At 41.9% G+C, this 19,594-nt stretch overlaps 1 protein-coding gene across 1 annotated transcript in view; it reads right to left on the bottom strand.

The window, feature by feature from the left end:
• Nucleotides 1–398: 398 nt before the first annotated feature.
• The window catches only part of LOC142245703 (up-regulator of cell proliferation-like), a 41,798-nt gene continuing 22,602 nt past the window's right edge, over nucleotides 399–19,594 (bottom strand). The window contains exons 2-3 of the mRNA XM_075318641.1: nucleotides 15,352–15,674; nucleotides 399–7,179 (exon numbers count right to left, since the gene is read on the bottom strand). Coding sequence (XP_075174756.1) covers nucleotides 2,732–7,179; nucleotides 15,352–15,664 — 4,761 coding nt within the window. The 5' untranslated portion in view covers nucleotides 15,665–15,674 and the 3' untranslated portion in view covers nucleotides 399–2,731. The remainder of the gene's footprint in view (nucleotides 7,180–15,351; nucleotides 15,675–19,594) is intronic.

Here is a 19,594-nt window from a genome sequence, read left to right as displayed (position 1 = left end):
AAAAAGAACGTAATACGGAAAATAGAGAATCAACAAGATGGCAGATCAAATTATGGCCGGTTGTGGAAAAGTCATTGATGTCTCAGGTGACATTGAATATTTTCTTTAAGCTGAGCACAGCCTGTTCTCTAGTTATATTTGCCCAGCAAGGGGGCAGATCAGCCGGTTTTGCACGAAACTCTACAGCAAAGTCTTTATTGTACTTTACAAAAATAAATTTCCAGTAATCAGAAGACTCGATGCTGGGGTCGGGTTGGATGGACCACTCTGGATAGTACTTGCGATACTCTTTGTATGGATGAAATACCCCACCTGTATTTGAATTTTTAAATTCAATCTCGGACACAACAGCAGTGGTGCATATGAGAGCATCCAGTTTTTTATTATGCTGCCGCCTATATTTTCCAAGTCCTTGGGGTCTATGAAAAGATGCAAAGTGCTCCTTATGGTCGGCTCCTCCGGCCTCACAGGGAACTTAACTTAGTAGGTTAGGGACTGTCTCAGATGGGTACACCGTGACGAGGTGAGACAGCTTCTTACCTTTTTGCAAAAATGTATATACTAAGTACCCTGTTTATTAAGCACTTGCAATTTATTTATTTATAGTCAGGGTATTTTTTCTACAATTTTCTCCTTGGGTTTTTTTCTAGTCTTGAGGCTGCAATGCACATGCTTGTAATGTTGCATGTTTATTGAACATTTGTCACAGCTCAGTTTTTTGGTTTTTTTGTCTGTTATCTTGCTTTAATGCAAGTTGGGGGTGCAGCCCTCCTGATACTGAGGCTGAACAATCACCTGCTTCTCACTTTTTGCTGTGTATTTAATCTGGGACCCAGCTAACCACTTTACCATCCATATTGAAGTTTTGACATGACACTAGTCAGGTACAGAATATGTTTTTAACTTTAGTAGGTTAGGGACTGTCTCAGATGGGTACACCGTGACGAGGTGAGACAGCTTCTTACCTTTTTGCAAAAATGTATATACTAAGTACCCTGTTTATTAAGCACTTGCAATTTATTTATTTATAGTCAGGGTATTTTTTCTACAATTTTCTCCTTGGGTTTTTTTCTAGTCTTGAGGCTGCAATGCACATGCTTGTAATGTTGCATGTTTATTGAACATTTGTCACAGCTCAGTTTTTTGGTTTTTTTGTCTGTTATCTTGCTTTAATGCAAGTTGGGGGTGCAGCCCTCCTGATACTGAGGCTGAACAATCACCTGCTTCTCACTTTTTGCTGTGTATTTAATCTGGGACCCAGCTAACCACTTTACCATCCATATTGAAGTTTTGACATGACACTAGTCAGGTACAGAATATGTTTTTAACTTTAGTAGGTTAGGGACTGTCTCAGATGGGTACACCGTGACGAGGTGAGACAGCTTCTTACCTTTTTGCAAAAATGTATATACTAAGTACCCTGTTTATTAAGCACTTGCAATTTATTTATTTATAGTCAGGGTATTTTTTCTACAATTTTCTCCTTGGGTTTTTTTCTAGTCTTGAGGCTGCAATGCACATGCTTGTAATGTTGCATGTTTATTGAACATTTGTCACAGCTCAGTTTTTTGGTTTTTTTGTCTGTTATCTTGCTTTAATGCAAGTTGGGGGTGCAGCCCTCCTGATACTGAGGCTGAACAATCACCTGCTTCTCACTTTTTGCTGTGTATTTAATCTGGGACCCAGCTAACCACTTTACCATCCATATTGAAGTTTTGACATGACACTAGTCAGGTACAGAATATGTTTTTAACTTTAGTAGGTTAGGGACTGTCTCAGATGGGTACACCGTGACGAGGTGAGACAGCTTCTTACCTTTTTGCAAAAATGTATATACTAAGTACCCTGTTTATTAAGCACTTGCAATTTATTTATTTATAGTCAGGGTATTTTTTCTACAATTTTCTCCTTGGGTTTTTTTCTAGTCTTGAGGCTGCAATGCACATGCTTGTAATGTTGCATGTTTATTGAACATTTGTCACAGCTCAGTTTTTTGGTTTTTTTGTCTGTTATCTTGTTTTAATGCAAGTTGGGGGTGCAGCCCTCCTGATACTGAGGCTGAACAATCACCTGCTTCTCACTTTTTGCTGTGTATTTAATCTGGGACCCAGCTAACCACTTTACCATCCATATTGAAGTTTTGACATGACACTAGTCAGGTACAGAATATGTTTTTAACTTTAGTAGGTTAGGGACTGTCTCAGATGGGTACACCGTGACGAGGTGAGACAGCTTCTTACCTTTTTGCAAAAATGTATATACTAAGTACCCTGTTTATTAAGCACTTGCAATTTATTTATTTATAGTCAGGGTATTTTTTCTACAATTTTCTCCTTGGGTTTTTTTCTAGTCTTGAGGCTGCAATGCACATGCTTGTAATGTTGCATGTTTATTGAACATTTGTCACAGCTCAGTTTTTTGGTTTTTTTGTCTGTTATCTTGCTTTAATGCAAGTTGGGGGTGCAGCCCTCCTGATACTGAGGCTGAACAATCACCTGCTTCTCACTTTTTGCTGTGTATTTAATCTGGGACCCAGCTAACCACTTTACCATCCATATTGAAGTTTTGACATGACACTAGTCAGGTACAGAATATGTTTTTAACTTTAGTAGGTTAGGGACTGTCTCAGATGGGTACACCGTGACGAGGTGAGACAGCTTCTTACCTTTTTGCAAAAATGTATATACTAAGTACCCTGTTTATTAAGCACTTGCAATTTATTTATTTATAGTCAGGGTATTTTTTCTACAATTTTCTCCTTGGGTTTTTTTCTAGTCTTGAGGCTGCAATGCACATGCTTGTAATGTTGCATGTTTATTGAACATTTGTCACAGCTCAGTTTTTTGGTTTTTTTTTTTTCACAGGGAACTTTACAGAATGGACACTGATGTCCACATCCAATCACTTTCTTCAATAACTCATCCTGAGGCTTTAATTTGACTCTAGAAAGAACAGAATCCAAACTCATAGACTTCAAGTCAGATAAGATTTGCTCCTCTGTGTCTGTTAGGAAGGACTGAATATCTGAGGAAAACTGCCCCACGTCTGCCGTGTTACCAAAAATAACAACTTTTAGCTCATTCTGTGGAATCACTAATTCTGTTTGCAAATTATCACAGAAATTTTTGAAAAATCCTGAAATAGTCGTGTTTGTTAGACAGGTTTCATCCTGGAGAACATTTTGGACTCTCTCACCAATGGAGCTCAGAATGTTTTTATGAAATTCCTCCAAACGTCCGGGATTTTTATATTTCTCGGAGATGTAATTTTCTATCCACTGAGTGGAAAATTTCTTGTATGAGTCAAGATATTGCACATATTTCTGGAAAGACAATTCTAGCAGCAAGTTCTCCAGCATCGTGTACTGAAAAAAGGTCCTAGTGCTGAATATCTTATTGTCAGAACCTTCTAAGATGTCATCCACTATTCTTTGTCCAAGATGACTGAAAACATACTGGGTAATGGCTGGCTTGAGACATTGCTCACAGAATTGTTGGGCTCTGCTCTGACTTTCATCTTTTTCTTTGAAAATATTAAGAAATGTTGAGAAATAATGAGGTTTTATTTCATTAAGACAATTTCTTGGGTCGTTCTTCTGTACAAACCTATAGTTCATCTCCTGAAATACTCCGGCTGCTTTTCCAAAGATGAAGAGTTTAATATCCAGCTCAAACTGTGATGAGAAATGCAGGTTTTTAGCGTCTTTACTTCTAAGCTGTTCATTGATCTTCTGCAGAAGTTCCTGGCAGTAAGTGTCGTCATAGTCCTCACCACTATCACTCCTCTCTGAGATGTAGAGATCACACGTATCTATCAGAGAGGTGGTAAAGTCTCCCAGTGTGATACATGGGTCAATCCCAAATAATGATTTCAGACGAGAGAACATAGATTGATCAATATGCTTTTTATCCACTTGAAAAGTGCATTGGTCATACGATGATAGTGTGATTTTTACTAACTTTTGGTGTATAGCAGATCCTTTGTTGCTCAGGTCATTTATCACATGTGGTAACATTGCTTGTCCTACATTACGATGTTTAATAATTCCAATCTGGATACTTGACAATGATTCCTCCCACATCGTCTCGAATGCTCGTTCTATTTCTTCATCAGTCATTTTATGTTTCTTGTGTCTTCCGTCTTCCAGGAGAGCTGTAATTTTCTCTTCTATTAGTTGTTGATACTGACTCTGGATACTCTGAACCTTAAACTTTCCTTTCTGGAGGGAAACAGCTTTATCGTATTTGCTGATGGCTTTTCTTTCAAGCTCCTTTTTCAAGAATTTTACACTCATTCTAAAATCTTCTCGATATCGCTCTACTAGGTGAACATTTTCTGTTTTATTCTCAAAGTAGTTTTCTAGTTGTTGTAGCATCTTATTTTCCTCCTCAATCAGAAGTTGCAGAAGATCACACATATACTGGTCATTAGTTTCTGTATCTAAAGTTTCTACCAACTGATTTTTTATGTTATTTTCTGTCATATTTATCCATTTATAAACTTTTTTATGGAAATCCCATTCCCACAGAGAGAACTGCATGGTCAATTTACCATACGCTTCAGCTACCAGACTGTTCCTAAAACTAAAGATGAATTTCTCATGTTTTACAGCGTTCCACAAACTTTCTACCCATTTAATGAAGTCTTGGATTTTGCAGGGAGCATTTTGGGTTTTCATGAATGTAAATAAGTCCTGCTTAAACTTATGAACATTTTCACTGTAACCAAAGTTCACAGGAGCCATTGGAGGAACCCCCTGCCATAACCCTGGGATGTACCAGCTGTGCCTCTGAATGTCATAGTCCATCACATCACTGAAACTTGTGATTCCAATTTTCTTCTCCATTGTTGCAGCCACCTTGGTCATTTCATCTAATTGTTCTAGAAGTTTCTTTCTGTCTCTCATGTTCTTTTCGTGGGCGGACACATCACTCACGTTCTGATGGACAAACTGGCAGTTAGGTTTCTTCCCAATCTCCTTCATCCTAAGAAAAGCATGGACCACAATCTGCAAAATATCTTTCATCTCTGCAGTATTCTCCATGGCCATGTTGACTATGGTGACATCACTCAACCCAACCACCAATGTGGCCAACTCATTGTCATGTTCATAACTATTTTCCAATGAAGCCAATTCAGGAGCTTTTAACCCTTCAGTGTCGATCACCAGAATAAATTCACACCCTAGTTCTTTCCTGAAGTTCTCCTTCACTTTAATCAGAGTCATGAAGGCTCCTCGTGTGCATCTACCACTTGCCACAGGGAACTGTAGACCAAACATGGTGTTCAGGAGGGTGGACTTCCCCGTACTCTGCACCCCTAGCACAGTTATCACTCTCATCCTGCATTGTCCTCCGGTCTTCTTATCCAGCTCAGTCAGGACATCAGTTATCCACTGTAAGGGAATGTTGGAGGCATCTCCATCAATCAGCTCCAATGGAAACCCATCCAGAAGAAGTGAATAAGCTATTGCTGGCAATCCAGAAAACTGTATCCTATTTTCAGGTAGTAATCTTTGTTTTATCATGGAGCATTCAGCCTCATAAAACTGCCCCAACTCACGGAGGAAATGCTCAATTCCCAAAGAACTATCAGAGATTTTTTGGTCTATATTTTTGAGTTCATCTAAATTATTGACTTTATTGCTACATTTTTCCTTGTATTCAGCTTGCAACACAGATACGTTTTTTCTAGATATTGACTCCAGCTCCATTCTCATCCATTTCAGGAAATATTGTCTCTCAGTTCGAGATAAATGTGTGATTGCATTAATGAACAGCATTACACCGTCAGACAGATCGTAACCATTCTGCTCTTTGTGTAGAGAGTTGCGTTTCTCTATGAGCTCAGACTGATATTGTTGCACGTCCTTTCCTTCAAGGTTTGTCATCTTGCAAAGTTCTTTTTCTATTTTAGACAATTTTTTCCAGAGATCCCCCTGTAGCTTCAGTACTTTCTTTTTATATTCTTCCACGTTTTCTATGACTGAAGTAATGTTTAGAGCGCACGCCCTCGCTTTTTGACATTCTGGAGAGTCTTCATCTACAACGATATGAAGTCCGTTTCTGTGGGTTCTGAGATTTTCTATGGACGATTTCTTATACTGTTCCTCCTTTAAGACCTGCTCGATGCTGTTCTGAATCTTTTTAACATATTCTGCATCATTTGCTTTGCTTCCCTTTACTATAAATTGATTTTTACACAGTTTTAAATTTACCATTAGCGTTTTTAAAAGTTTCTGTGTCTCTGAGCTGACATCTTGGTCTTTACCGGGAGTGACAATGACATAAAACTTGGTGTCAGAGGGACTGAAAGCTGATAAAAATCGGAGTTGTCTCTCACACATACGCTCAATAAATATAATGGTGGCTGATGAGATTCGAGTGAGAAAGGTGAACTGCTCCCAGTTGGCCTCCAGGTCTCCACGTAGATTGGCCACAGCAATCGGCTCGGAGAAAACATCAGATTTGCCACTAGGAAAATACCAGGACATTTCTACCAGCCCATCCGATATCTTCCTCTTGATGTTCCCTCCTTCCATGTTGTCATGTATGAAGAACTCGTGATGATGTTGCGTTGGGTTAAGGACCTGGTTTAATATCTTAGATTTTGATAACTTATTTGGCCCCAGCCTGACAAAGGAGAAGATCGGCATCTCAATATTCACCACGTTGTCTTCTCTGAATCCCTTACTGTCTACTAATACCTGAGGTCTCCATTTCTTCACAATATCTCTCATTGCCCAAAGCTTTAAGGTGTAGTCCGGACCATCACCAGGGGGAAGCAAAAGTGGAACAGCAAACTGACACATTGACATTTTTGTTATAATTTCTTGTTGTAAAAATTGGTCGCAACAATTAACAAGAGCGCAGAGAACGTCCAGTGGATGGATGGTGCATGAAGGATCTTCCTTTACTTCATTCACAGAAAAAGTCAGCTCACCATCATCATCCGACTCGTCTTTAGAGGACTGTGTCTGGAGTTGAATGTTTCTTGCTGTTCTGTTAAGTCCTATAATTTTTGTTAGAAAATGCCAGGGGATGTTGGAAACATTTTGGGGTTGATCAATGACAAGATTATCTGTTCCAATGCTAAGGACATCTCCCAACGTCAGCTTTGACTCCAGATGATTTTTCATATCCAGTTGTTCAACAAGTTCCTGAAAATTCTTAGACCAATCTGTGGAAACAGCAATGAAAAACATGATTTCTTAATATACATCAATTAAGCATATATTGTTTTCTACATAAAGCTGAAAACTATATAATAATAATTGACCTCATCTTGAGAATGGGGGACATTCATTTTGTTGAGTTTTAGTAGGATATTTATAATCGATCCCTTCGTACTTCGGGGCTGACAGCATCTTACCTGACTTACATTATTGACTATTCATTATTTATACTTTGCCATATTAATTCATCTGTTGATTATCCTTTGAGTACTATGTATCCTTAATTGGTTTTCTGTGATGGCTTCTTCCATGTGTTTTTTTAGGATTTTTAAATTGTTACTTATTTGTATTTTGTCAATGTTTAAGGTGTCTTCTGTATACAAAGACCAACATCACCATCACCAGGCATGCCTGAAATACATAAGTCTGGAACATCTGTCTGCTGTAGGATTTTAGGTGGATCAACCAAAACTTAAAGACTTGTTTTAATATATGGCTGCTTCTTTTTCCCAACTTTGTACACCAAATTACACCTGGAATACATTAATACTACTCATGTGCTCCAGTGCCATACTTTGCTTCTTTCTCCGATGGCCAGCTCTCTCGGCTCTCTCTGTGTTAGTCAGCACGGGGATTACTAACCTGGCAAGCACCTCTGATGTCATCACCCAAGGCCTTTTTAAGGCTAGCAGAGGCAGCTGTCCATTGCTTGAGTTTTCATGCCATAGTACGTTTTTTACTACATGCTTCCCTGGAATTCAGCCACACTTGCCCAAGTTAACATCTGTTTATCTGTTCAGCTGCACCAGACTGTTATCCTGTAATCAGCTGTTATTACCACGCTCAGCTCATCTACTCCTGTTTTTGTCCACACGTTTATCTCTGCAGTGGCGTAATAGAGTTTGATGAGCCCCAGTGCAAAGTTTGGACCTGCCCCCCCTTTATCTACACTGACACTTGGGGTACGGGATAATGACACCGGCACTCGGGGTATAGCATAATGATGCTGACACTTGGCTCTTTCCCTCATCACCCAGGTTTCCCATGATCTGAAATCCCCCTTTCTATCAGCACCCAGCTTTCCTATGTTCTGATATCCATCTTGTCCTCGGCACCCAGCTTCCCCATGCTCTGCTATACATCTTTCTCTCAGCACCCAGCTTTCCCATATTAGATCATAGGAAAGCTGGGTGCTGAGAGAAGATGTATAGCAGAGCATGGGAAAGCTGCGTGCTGAGGGAAAGAGCCTTTTTTCCTTAGCACAAAACATTCCCATCCCATGCTTGTATCTTTGTCCCCCCTCGTATATAGTTCTCCAAATACAATATTGGCCCTCACATTCCCTTCCATATAGTATAATGGGTTCCATATAACCCTTCATATATTAGACTGCACCCCCATAGTCCCCTTGTATTATAATGCATTTCCCATAGTCCTTCAGGTATAAAGTAGCCCTCATAGTCCTCCAATTATTATAATGCAACTTCCATAGTCCTCCATGTATTATAATTCACCCCATAGTTCTCCATATATTATAATGCACCCCATAGTACTCCATATAATATACTGCACCACATAGTCCTCCATATAGTATAATGCACCCCCATAGTCCTCCATGTTTTATAATGCACCCCCATAGTCCATGTATAATCCATGTATAAGGTAGCCCCATAGTCCTCCATATATTATAATACAGCCCCCATAGTTCTATATGTATTATAATGCAGCCCCATAGACCTTCATTTTGATTATGGAGCCCCATACTCCTCCATATATAATGCACCCATATAGTTCATGTATAAGGTGTCTTTCACATTGTATTATGCAACCCCATACTCCTCCATGTGTAATGCACCCCTATAGTCCATATATAAGGTGTCCTTCATATTGTATAATGCACCCCTATAGTCCATGTATAAGGTGTATTTCATATTGCATTATGCAGCCCCATAGATCTTCATGTGTAATGCACCCCTATAGTTGATCTGCTGTCATGGTGCTTTCACACCATCATCTCTGGTGTGCCAAGTTTTCTGATAAGTGACTTACCTCGGCTATCCTGGCACTGTCTACACTTAGAATTGTGCTATTTCTGTGAGTGACTGCAAACTAGATACCATATTGCCTTCACATCTGCCGTCTGTACATTTGTTCTTCTGCTGTCTGTACATTTGTATTGCTGCATTTCATGCTTCTAGCGCCACTTATCCCCCTGATGTAGTGAATATCCTGTTGTAGTGGTCTTCGTTGATCCATGTGCCATCCGGCAAGTCTAGCTGTGGTGCATCATCAACTCTGCTCCTTTTTGCTTTCCCTGACCTACTGCTTAAACCATTTCAGCAAGTGCGCTCAGAACAATTAGATTATACCGTGTTTTTTTTTCTTTTGCGAGTCACAAATAAAACTATAAAAAAGGCAAAAGGGCAAGTATTTACAAGCCAAAAGTAAACATCAAGAGACCTTGGCCATGTCTCTGAGCACTGAACACCCTGTTCTTGTTCTTGTTGGTGATTCATGTTCAGCCTCCTCACCTCGGCTCTGTCTCTGAGCACTGAACACCTTGTACTCCTGTGTCTTGCTCAGTGGTTGTCTAGTTTAGCTTCCTCGCCTCGGCAGTGTCTCTGAGCACTGAAAACCTTGTACTTCTGTGTCTTGTTTAGTGGTTGTCGAGTTCAGCCTTCTCCCCTCGGCAGGGACTCTGAACACTGAAAACTTTGTACTTCTTTGTCTTGCTCGGAGGTGGATGGGTTCAGCTGCTTCACCTCGGCCCTGTCTCTGACCAATGAACACCTTGTATTTTCTTTGTGGAATATAAAATCACTGGAGGATAATGGCTACCTGGTCGCTTCACGTCTGATTATTCTTGGATCTTTGGCCATTAACGTTGCATATTTTTGTCTCACATTTGTTGCTCCATGTTGACTATTTGCAACAAACCTTTTGGGGGTTCTGTGATGGCCCCGATATCTGAGCAGTGTGAGGAGCTGCATCCTCTATAGCTGGAGAACAATCTGTGACTTCTCAGACTCAGGGAAATCTCTAATGTGGCCCATTTTGTCTGCGGAAATGAGCGCCTAATAAGTATGTACACCATGTTCAGCTCATGGGGAAGGAATGAAAGTGTTCAGTAGGGTGAGCCCTGGTCCATGTGGTCATTCATAAGATAGCCAGACCAGTGGACGAGAGCACCCACTGACCCTCGTATCTCCACAACTGGTGGCAACAGCAGAATACTACTCAGCTCGTCTGACATAGTGGAGCTGCTGGTGTTCTTAGACATCACCCAAGGGCTCAACAAAAAGAGAGGCATATAGGAACACCCAGTAGGCCATAGGTGACACAGACAGGTTTCGGACACCACCATATCCAACCCCACCAGCTCAGCCATGGGAAGAGAACCAAAGTGGATATACAGCCATCACAAGAAACTGCAACTACAGGAGCTGTGCCAGATTCGATGGATTGAATACAGGGCCGACGCCCGATCGGATTTGATCCAGCAGTTGGTCTGTAGGGATGCCCAGAACCTTGTGGAGGATGCAAAGACCCTGACGAGGGTGACACAGAGGAATTAAACTGCATGCCAGATCAAGGATCCCATGGCAGTCTGCAATCAACAACCCAGTTCCCAACAGCTCGAATCCAGGAGTTGTTGGGCTCAGAGCCTTAAGCAGGGAAAGGGCATGTGTTATGGAATTAGTTTTGGAAATTCCAGTTCCCCTACCACCAGCACCAGCCCCTACCTTCATGATGGTCCACCACCAAGAAAATCATCTCCGCTACAGGGACGTGCCAGTATTGACTGAGTCCAGTACCAAGGTAGATGAACATTGTGAGGAAATAGGGATATATTCTGGTCTATCAAGCCATATTACTATAGCAGCCATCTTGTCAAGGTACGACCATATCTACCTCTTCAGGGAGAAGCCCCCTCCTTAAGGCCTAAGGAGGCTTCAATCAGTATGCTAATTAACTTGAGGAAATTGTCTTTTTGCCAGTGGTTGTGACACAAGGTAAACTCCTATAAAATGGAGATTAGGTGAGGGTGGTAGGCTTGAGAACAGTCAGGCAAAGGAAGATCCCCCTCTGTGATGCTGCCGAGAAGTGACAAACTAATTAGAGAAGTCACTTACAACCTAGCCTGAGAGATGCCGGGAATAAATCTTTAATATCTCATGTGCCATGCTTTCTATAAACATGTCAAGCAGAAATATTGCATCCAGACAATCAGACGATTCTAGCCAATATTTTATATAGGTGTGGGACCTCTGTAGGTATCCCAAACTTGATATTGGCTAGTGGGATACTAGCAGATTAATGATGTGTCCTATGATTGTGAAGATAAAATCATAACTGAAAATATGAAAGCAAAGTCGTCTGCCTATGACATTCCCAGGCAAAGTTATGGCCAATAATAACTTTGGACATCTCAATATCTCAACTCAGGGAGGTGGGAACTATAGGACATCCCGGGGCAGGTGATGGGTGTGAGATGGGCAGAACAGGGACAGACCTCGTACTGTTTAAAAATGTCCCATCTCTTCTGCCTATTGGTATTCGTCTGAAGGACATAATTTCATCACAGCCAGCGTATACCCTGAAACTGGGTGGCTCCATGTGGTCTCTTGTGGCACCATCATCACTACGGTAACTGATCACATGTGTCTGTAACTCTGTGTGTATTCCATGTATCTTGTACTTGCATTCTGACATATATATTCTGTAAATTCCATCTTGTATATATTGTAGTATCTAGTGTGCCCTTAAGGCGATTAAATATATATAATTTAATCTTGGACTGTTCTGTTATCTCCATCCAGAATTCCATGTCTGTGAGCTCAGCTTAATAGTTATCATAATCGATTGGTGGCAGCAAATTTATGCCAAGGATCATTGTGGGGAAACCAGTGAGATCAGGGGAGGATTAGATATATTCCGCTTGCAGGAGTCGAGGGAATATATACCTTACTCTCACCGGGAACCCTGCAACCATCGGCATAGCAGAATAGCGGCCTCCTTGCTTATCGTCTGCCAATTCCACAATTGGCCTGACTATAAGAGGGGCGCTAGAGAGCGAGTCACGTGCTCGGCAGGTGGAAAGGGGGGTGTTCCTTCCTCTTCTTCTCCCCTTTCCCTGACAAACATTTACAAAGCTTTCAGACACTGATACACCGGGTGCCCACAGCTGTTTGGGCCAAATACCTGTGGACAAGTTTGACTAGCCGGGCCTAGGATGATGTCTGATCACTTGGGCCGCAGGACTGAATGGATTATGGTTGTATTATGGACAACCTCATGGCAATTTTTACCAAAACTCCCAAGAGATATTGCATCAAGTTCCAAACTTTGTCTCGCCTGGGTGCCTCTTATGTAGAATTTGGCATTCAACTCCAACAATACTGCAACTGCTGGCTCGATGGTCAGGTTGCCCACTCTGATGCTGCCTTATGGGACGTGATCATGCTCGAACAACTTATAGAGAAGATGCCCCCAGAAATACAAGAATGTGTAGACAACCGGAAACATGACACACCAGAGCAGGCAGCCCGATTGGCTGATGAATTTTCAGCCAATTGACACCACTGGACATTCGATATGCCCAGCACTCACAGGAGGCCCCTCAACCAGGGACTTGAGCAGCTTTCCGTCTCTAAATGAGGACTATCCCACTACCCAACAGAAGCCTGACCAGGTCAAAGATTTAGAAACAAGGCCAATGAGTTGCTTAACCCATGACGCTGTTATACGTACAGGTGCCTTGGACATATGGCCAAAGACTGTCTCCAATGCCCGTCTGCCAGCCCAGAAGGTCAACATCTGATGAGACGAGCCATCGAGGTCTGAGGGATGTTACCCCTGAGATTCACCAGCAATGAAAGAAATTATATACCCTGTCCACATCAACGATATGTCAGACAGCCTACATCAGCTAACCTCCATTGCCACATCCAGCCTGTCAAATTACGAGACATACAGGCCTAGGGACTTTAAGATACTGGGTCTTCCATCACTCTGTCAACGCACATATTAGTTCCCCCAGAACACCATTTACCAGGTTGCCAATTGACCAACACCCTGGCTGGCGGCCAGCCCTCAGACATCCTTCAGGAAGAGATTGAAGTAGGGCTCATGGACGGTCTCCCCACACCTGTTATTTTGGGGAACAAACTAGGACAAGGTCTATCCAGCCACTTTTTCACAGCCCTTCAACTGCAACCAAGCCAAGGAGGACCTTGATGATGTGGATCCTGCTGCCAACTCTTCCGCGGATAACCCACATCTCCAGCCTCTATAAACCTCCTTTGAGTCGATTACAGCAAGTACATTTGACCAGACTGTGGCCATTGACTGGGGGTAGATAAGAGTTTAGGCAAGCCCAACTCACGGATCCTACCTTAGAGCTTGTCAGCAGTGCGGCTGCCCGACTTGGGTGAGGAAATCAGGGGGAGGTGCACAGATGGGAGCCTCTGTTGCAGACCTCGCCACCAAAAGGCCAAAAATTATGCAAATGCCGGCAGACCGTCCCAAAAAGAGGACAGGGATGATCGGAGGCCTAGCATGTCTGGCCACCTTGTCAACCGTGAAACTTGCCAGGATCCAACAGTTTTACTGGGGTAGAAAGGAAGGCATGGGACGACTCAGCTTCTGGCCACTTATATGAGGGGTGAACTTTTGTTAATTAGGCCAGACGTATGGTTCCTTTGTTTGATAAATCAAGAAAAGTTAGCCATTGTCTCATGTCAGACTGATCGGAGCTCTATTGTCTGTTAACTGAAGATTCTCATTTAATTGTGTATTGTCTCAACCCTTCTGACTAAATAATTCATAGAAAAATTATGCAGTTGGATTGTACTAGTGAACAATGAGAGAGTAACCATCGACAACCAATCCTATAAGACCCAATACCCTGAATTAAGGACTGAGTGGTATAAAAGGGCCTTGCTTCGGTACCTAGGGGGATATTCTACCTTACCTCAGCCGAGGAGCTACGGTTCCAGCTGGGGATCACAGAACTGTTTCAAGATTTATTCTACAAGATTTCAGCCTAAGATTCACGGTTGCAGCTGAAGGATCACAGAACTGCTTCACTACTCAATGCTGAGCACACAAATTCACAAATTCAAGTTAGAACAACAATTTGGTGGCCTGGCTACATATCTTGCTGTGCTTGGTCAGCTTCCTAACCTTGCCGCTATCACCTCTTAGTGGGTGCCTACCAAAAGCTGAGTGCTGCTGGCTTGGATAGTTGGCCCTGAAAGCCCTGAAGTCACGAAGATTCCAATCCCTGGTGGGCCAGTGGAAGGGTGAGACTCTGTTGAGTTGATTGTACCATCTTGTATTCTTGCTGGAAATGTACAATATGCTTTTGCCTATTTGTGCACCAATAAAGTCTTAGGCTATGTGCGCACGTCACGTAAAAACATGCAGTTACGCTGCGCTTTGTAGCGCAGCGTAACTGCATGCGTCCTGCGTCCCCTGCACAGTCTATGGAGATTGTGCAGGGGCTGTGCGCACGTGGCGTTTAAGAGCGCAGCGCTTCGGCTACTGCCGAAGCGCTGCGCAAAAAGAAGTGACATGTCACTTCTTTCCTGCGCTTTGCCGGCAGCTCCTGCTCTGTCTATGGCAGGAGCTGCAGGCAGAGCGCATGGAATCGGCGCTCACTACGGACATTTTCTGCAGCGATTAGAAGCGCACTTGTGCTCTTCAGATCGCTGCAGAAATTTCTGCAGGGCTTGTACGCAACGTGCGCACATAGCCTTACCCATCTGTGGTTCCCTCACCCTGTGTTGTCTGAGTAGTGGTCTGCCCACTGTAAAGAAGTGCGAGTGTTTAATGGGATGAGACCTGGTCTGGGCAGTCTTTCTAAAGGCAGCTAGAACAGTGGGCGAGAGAACCCATTGACCCTCTTGTCTCCACAGTGATCACACCAAGAGCCATGTGCATAGAGCCTGTGTGATGCAGCACATTGATTGTATGATACCACATGGTGCTATTTTTACAGAGATTTTGCCCCTTAAACACAATGCTTCCATATACGTTTATTTACAGTATTAGAACATAACAGCTTTTTTTTCTGCATTATTTGTATAGAATCAAACAGAAAAAAAATCTTGGAAAAAATCAGAAAATAAGTCAGCACAATAGGGGACACGGCCATTATCATACAAGCTGCTCACCTTCCGTAAGTAAATGAGACAATCCGTACAAAGCAGGAAATCTGAGGACCAGGTTCTCCAGGTGGTTGAGGAATTTGTTACATGCCGATTCTCCTTTCTGAATTATGAGGTTTATCAACTCAACGGCTTTCTCTGCTGGAGATTCTCTATCAGATGATGTTTTCAATGCAATATACTCCTCCATAGAAAAGAGGCCCAAGGAGTCGAGTTCATCAAACAAATCTTCTACATTTTCCTGAAATATTTCAGCAAGTTTCCATTTTAGATGTTTGACAATCCAAGAATCTTCTCTGAAGTAATTTATGGTCTTCATCGTGTGTCACCTGCAAATAAATAAAACCATAGTAACATATCTGATATATATAATATATACGGTATACAGGTAGTTGATGGAGGATTGGTAAATTTACTAACCAAAAAAACATTTACAGTCAGGGCCAGAAATATTTGGACAGTGACACAAGTTTTGTTATTTTAGCTGTTTACAAAAACATGTTCAGAAATACAATTCTATATATAATATGGGCTGAAAGTGCACACTCCCAGCTGCAATATGAGAGTTTTCACATCCAAATCGGAGAAAGTGTTTAGGAATCATAGCTCTGTACTGCATAGCCTCCTCTTTTTCAAGGGACCAAAAGTAATTGGACAAGGGACTCTAAGGGCTGCAATTAACTTTGAAGGCGTCTCCCTCGTTAACCTGTAATCAATGAAGTAGTTAAAAGGTCTGGGGTTGATTACAGGTGTGTGGTTTTGCATTTGGAAGCTGTTGCTCTGACCAGACAACATGCGGTCTAAGGAACTCTCAATTGAGGTGAAGCAGAACATCCTGAGGCTGAAAAAAAAGAAAAAATCCATCAGAGAGATAGCAGACATGCTTGGAGTAGCAAAATCAACAGTCGGGTACATTCTGAGAAAAAAGGAATTGACTGGTGAGCTTGGGAACTCAAAAAGGCCTGGGCGTCCACGGATGACAACAGTGGTGGATGATCGCCGCATACTTTCTTTGGTGAAGAAGAACCCGTTCACAACATCAACTGAAGTCCAGAACACTCTCAGTGAAGTAGGTGTATCTGTCTCTAAGTCAACAGTAAAGAGAAGACTCCATGAAAGTAAATACAAAGGGTTCACATCTAGATGCAAACCATTCATCAATTCCAAAAATAGACAGGCCAGAGTTAAATTTGCTGAAAAACACCTCATGAAGCCAGCTCAGTTCTGGAAAAGTATTCTATGGACAGATGAGACCAAGATCAACCTGTACCAGAATGATGGGAAGAAAAAAGTTTGGAGAAGAAAGGGAACGGCACATGATCCAAGGCACACCACATCCTCTGTAAAACATGGTGGAGGCAACGTGATGGCATGGGCATGCATGGCTTTCAATGGCACTGGGTCACTTGTGTTTATTGATGACATAACAGCAGACAAGAGTAGCCGGATGAATTCTGAAGTGTACCGGGATATACTTTCAGCCCAGATTCAGCCTAATGCCGCAAAGTTGATCGGACGGCGCTTCATAGTACAGATGGACAATGACCCCAAGCATACAGCCAAAGCTACCCAGGAGTTCATGAGTGCAAAAAAGTGGAACATTCTGCAATGGCCAAGTCAATCACCAGATCTTAACCCAATTGAGCATGCATTTCACTTGCTCAAATCCAGACTTAAGACGGAAAGACCCACAAACAAGCAAGACCTGAAGACTGCGGCTGTAAAGGCCTGGCAAAGCATTAAGAAGGAGGAAACCCAGCGTTTGGTGATGTCCATGGGTTCCAGACTTAAGGCAGTGATTGCCTCCAAAGGATTCGCAACAAAATATTGAAAATAAAAATATTTTGTTTGGGTTTGGTTTATTTGTCCAATTACTTTTGACCTCCTAAAATGTGGAGTGTTTGTAAAGAAATGTGTACAATTCCTACAATTTCTATCAGATATTTTTGTTCAAACCTTCAAATTAAACGTTACAATCTGCACTTGAATTCTGTTGTAGAGGTTTCATTTCAAATCCAATGTGGTGGCATGCAGAGCCCAACTCGCCAAAATTGTGTCACTGTCCAAATATTTCTGGACCTAACTGTACATTCTTTGACCGATTTAATATAAAAACAGATTTCCTTAAGCGGGCTTTACACGCTACAAGATATCTTACAATGTGTCGGCGGGGTCACGTCGTAAGTGACGCACATCCGGTATCTTAAGGTATGTTGTAGCGTGTGACAGCGACGTGCAATTGCGATTGAACGAAAAACCGGTCATCGCATGCACGTCGTTCATTCCTGACGAATTGAACGTCAGATTGTTCATCGTACCCGGGGTAGCACACATCGCAGTGTGTGACACCCCGGGAACGATGAACAGATCTCACCTGCCTCCGGCAGCTCCCAGCCCACAATGAGGAAGGAAGGAGGTGGGCAGGATGTTTACGTTACGCTCAGCTCTGCCCCTCCGCTTCTATTGGCCGGCTGCCGCGTGACGTCGATGTGACGCCAAACATCCCTCTCACTCCAGGAAGTGGACGTTCGCCGCCCACATCGAGGTTGTATGGTAGGTAAGTACGTGTGATGGGGGTTAATCGTATGTGCGGCACGTTCAACAAATTGAACGTGCTGCACATACGATGGGGGCGTTGCAAATCGCATACGATATCGTATGCAAAATTGCAACGTGTAAAGCAGGCTTAAGACAAAATCCAAACACCTGGCCTCAAAATAATGACTTCCAAGAAGGATTGAAAATTTTCAAAACATTAAAAGTAGTTAATGATATGGCTGAGCGCGGTGTTAAATTATTAACCGACTTTAACGACCTTCTGACAAAAGATGAAGAACAAAAGCAATATGTCCTGCAAGTTGTAAGCAAATGCCGAGCATTAGATTCTGACGTTTCAAAGGTGAGATAACTATGTAACATTATCAACTCATGTAGGTACTACGTCTTTATCTTTTCTGTGTCTGTTTTGTTTGTATTATATACCTCATTTTTATATTTTAAAATAAAAAAATGTCATTAGACTTATCAGTATTACTTGTTTTTTTGTTATATTTCTACTTTAAACTCAAAAATATACCAAAAAAACCCAAAATGTATCACTCAATAACAAAATATACGAAGTATGCTCCTAGTGGTACCAGGTCACGTTCTTGGGGCTAAAAGCTGTTGTAACTCAGTTTGACTTAAAATAACGATTATGTATATAATTTAAATTTTGAAGAACAACATTAGCTTTCTTTTGAGATATTAAGCGTGTTTTTATTATTTATCGTTCTGGAGTTATGGCTCCATATGTCAGCTTTTTGGCCAAAAATTTGGATTTTTTTCAAACTTTGAGCGACGAGCGGCACGGGTTAACGTCGTTTGATCGAGCTCAAATTTTGGCTATCTCAATATCTGGAAAGGGGAATCGTTTTGTGGGGTCCAGACGGACAAAATTCCGACATCGATTTTTTGCGGTCACCCTAGTATACACTGTGTGCAGAATTATTAGGGAAATGAGTATTTTGATCACATGGTACTTTTTATACATGTCGTCCTACTCCAAGCTGTATAGGCTGAGAGCCAACTACCAATGAAGTAAATCAGGTGATGTGCATCTTTGTAATGAGGAGAGGTATGGTGTAATCTCATCAACACCCTATATAAGGGGTGCTTAATTATTAGGCAACTTCCTTTCCTTTAGCAAAATGGGTCAGAAGAGATATTTGACGGGCTCTGAAAAGACCAAAATTGTGAGATGTCTTGCAGAGGGATGCAGCAGTCTTGAAATTGACAAACTTTTGAAGCGTAGCACCACTGAGTACTGCACCCACGCTGGGTGAGTTTATTTAATCGTATGAATGTATACCTTACCATCATATAAAAATAAACACCAGACAATAGACAGTGATTGAAAAATATCAAAAGGATAAAAATCAAATTTGAATATCAAGATTTTCTATATATGCAATAGTGTTATCATTTACAATATAGAAATCCTTCTTGTCACCATGGTAGGATCTCAGTGGGCACTCCTCAACAATGTGCTGGATAGTGTGACGATCTGCTCCACAGTCACAGGTCGGAGAGTCATATTTTCCCCACTTATACATAAAATCTGCACAGACGCCAAAGTTTGTTCTGATACGATTTAGAGTAACCCATGTTTTCCTTGGTAGATTGAAGCCTGGTGGAGGGTTTTGTAAATTAGGGAACATTTGGGGATCACCGTCTACTACATTGACCCAAAGTTCTCGCCATTTCTCCT

Source organism: Anomaloglossus baeobatrachus, chromosome 7 (assembly GCF_048569485.1).
Source record: "Anomaloglossus baeobatrachus isolate aAnoBae1 chromosome 7, aAnoBae1.hap1, whole genome shotgun sequence".
NCBI classification, from domain to species: domain Eukaryota; kingdom Metazoa; phylum Chordata; class Amphibia; order Anura; family Aromobatidae; genus Anomaloglossus; species Anomaloglossus baeobatrachus.
This window is presented reverse-complemented; position numbering and strand designations above follow the sequence as displayed.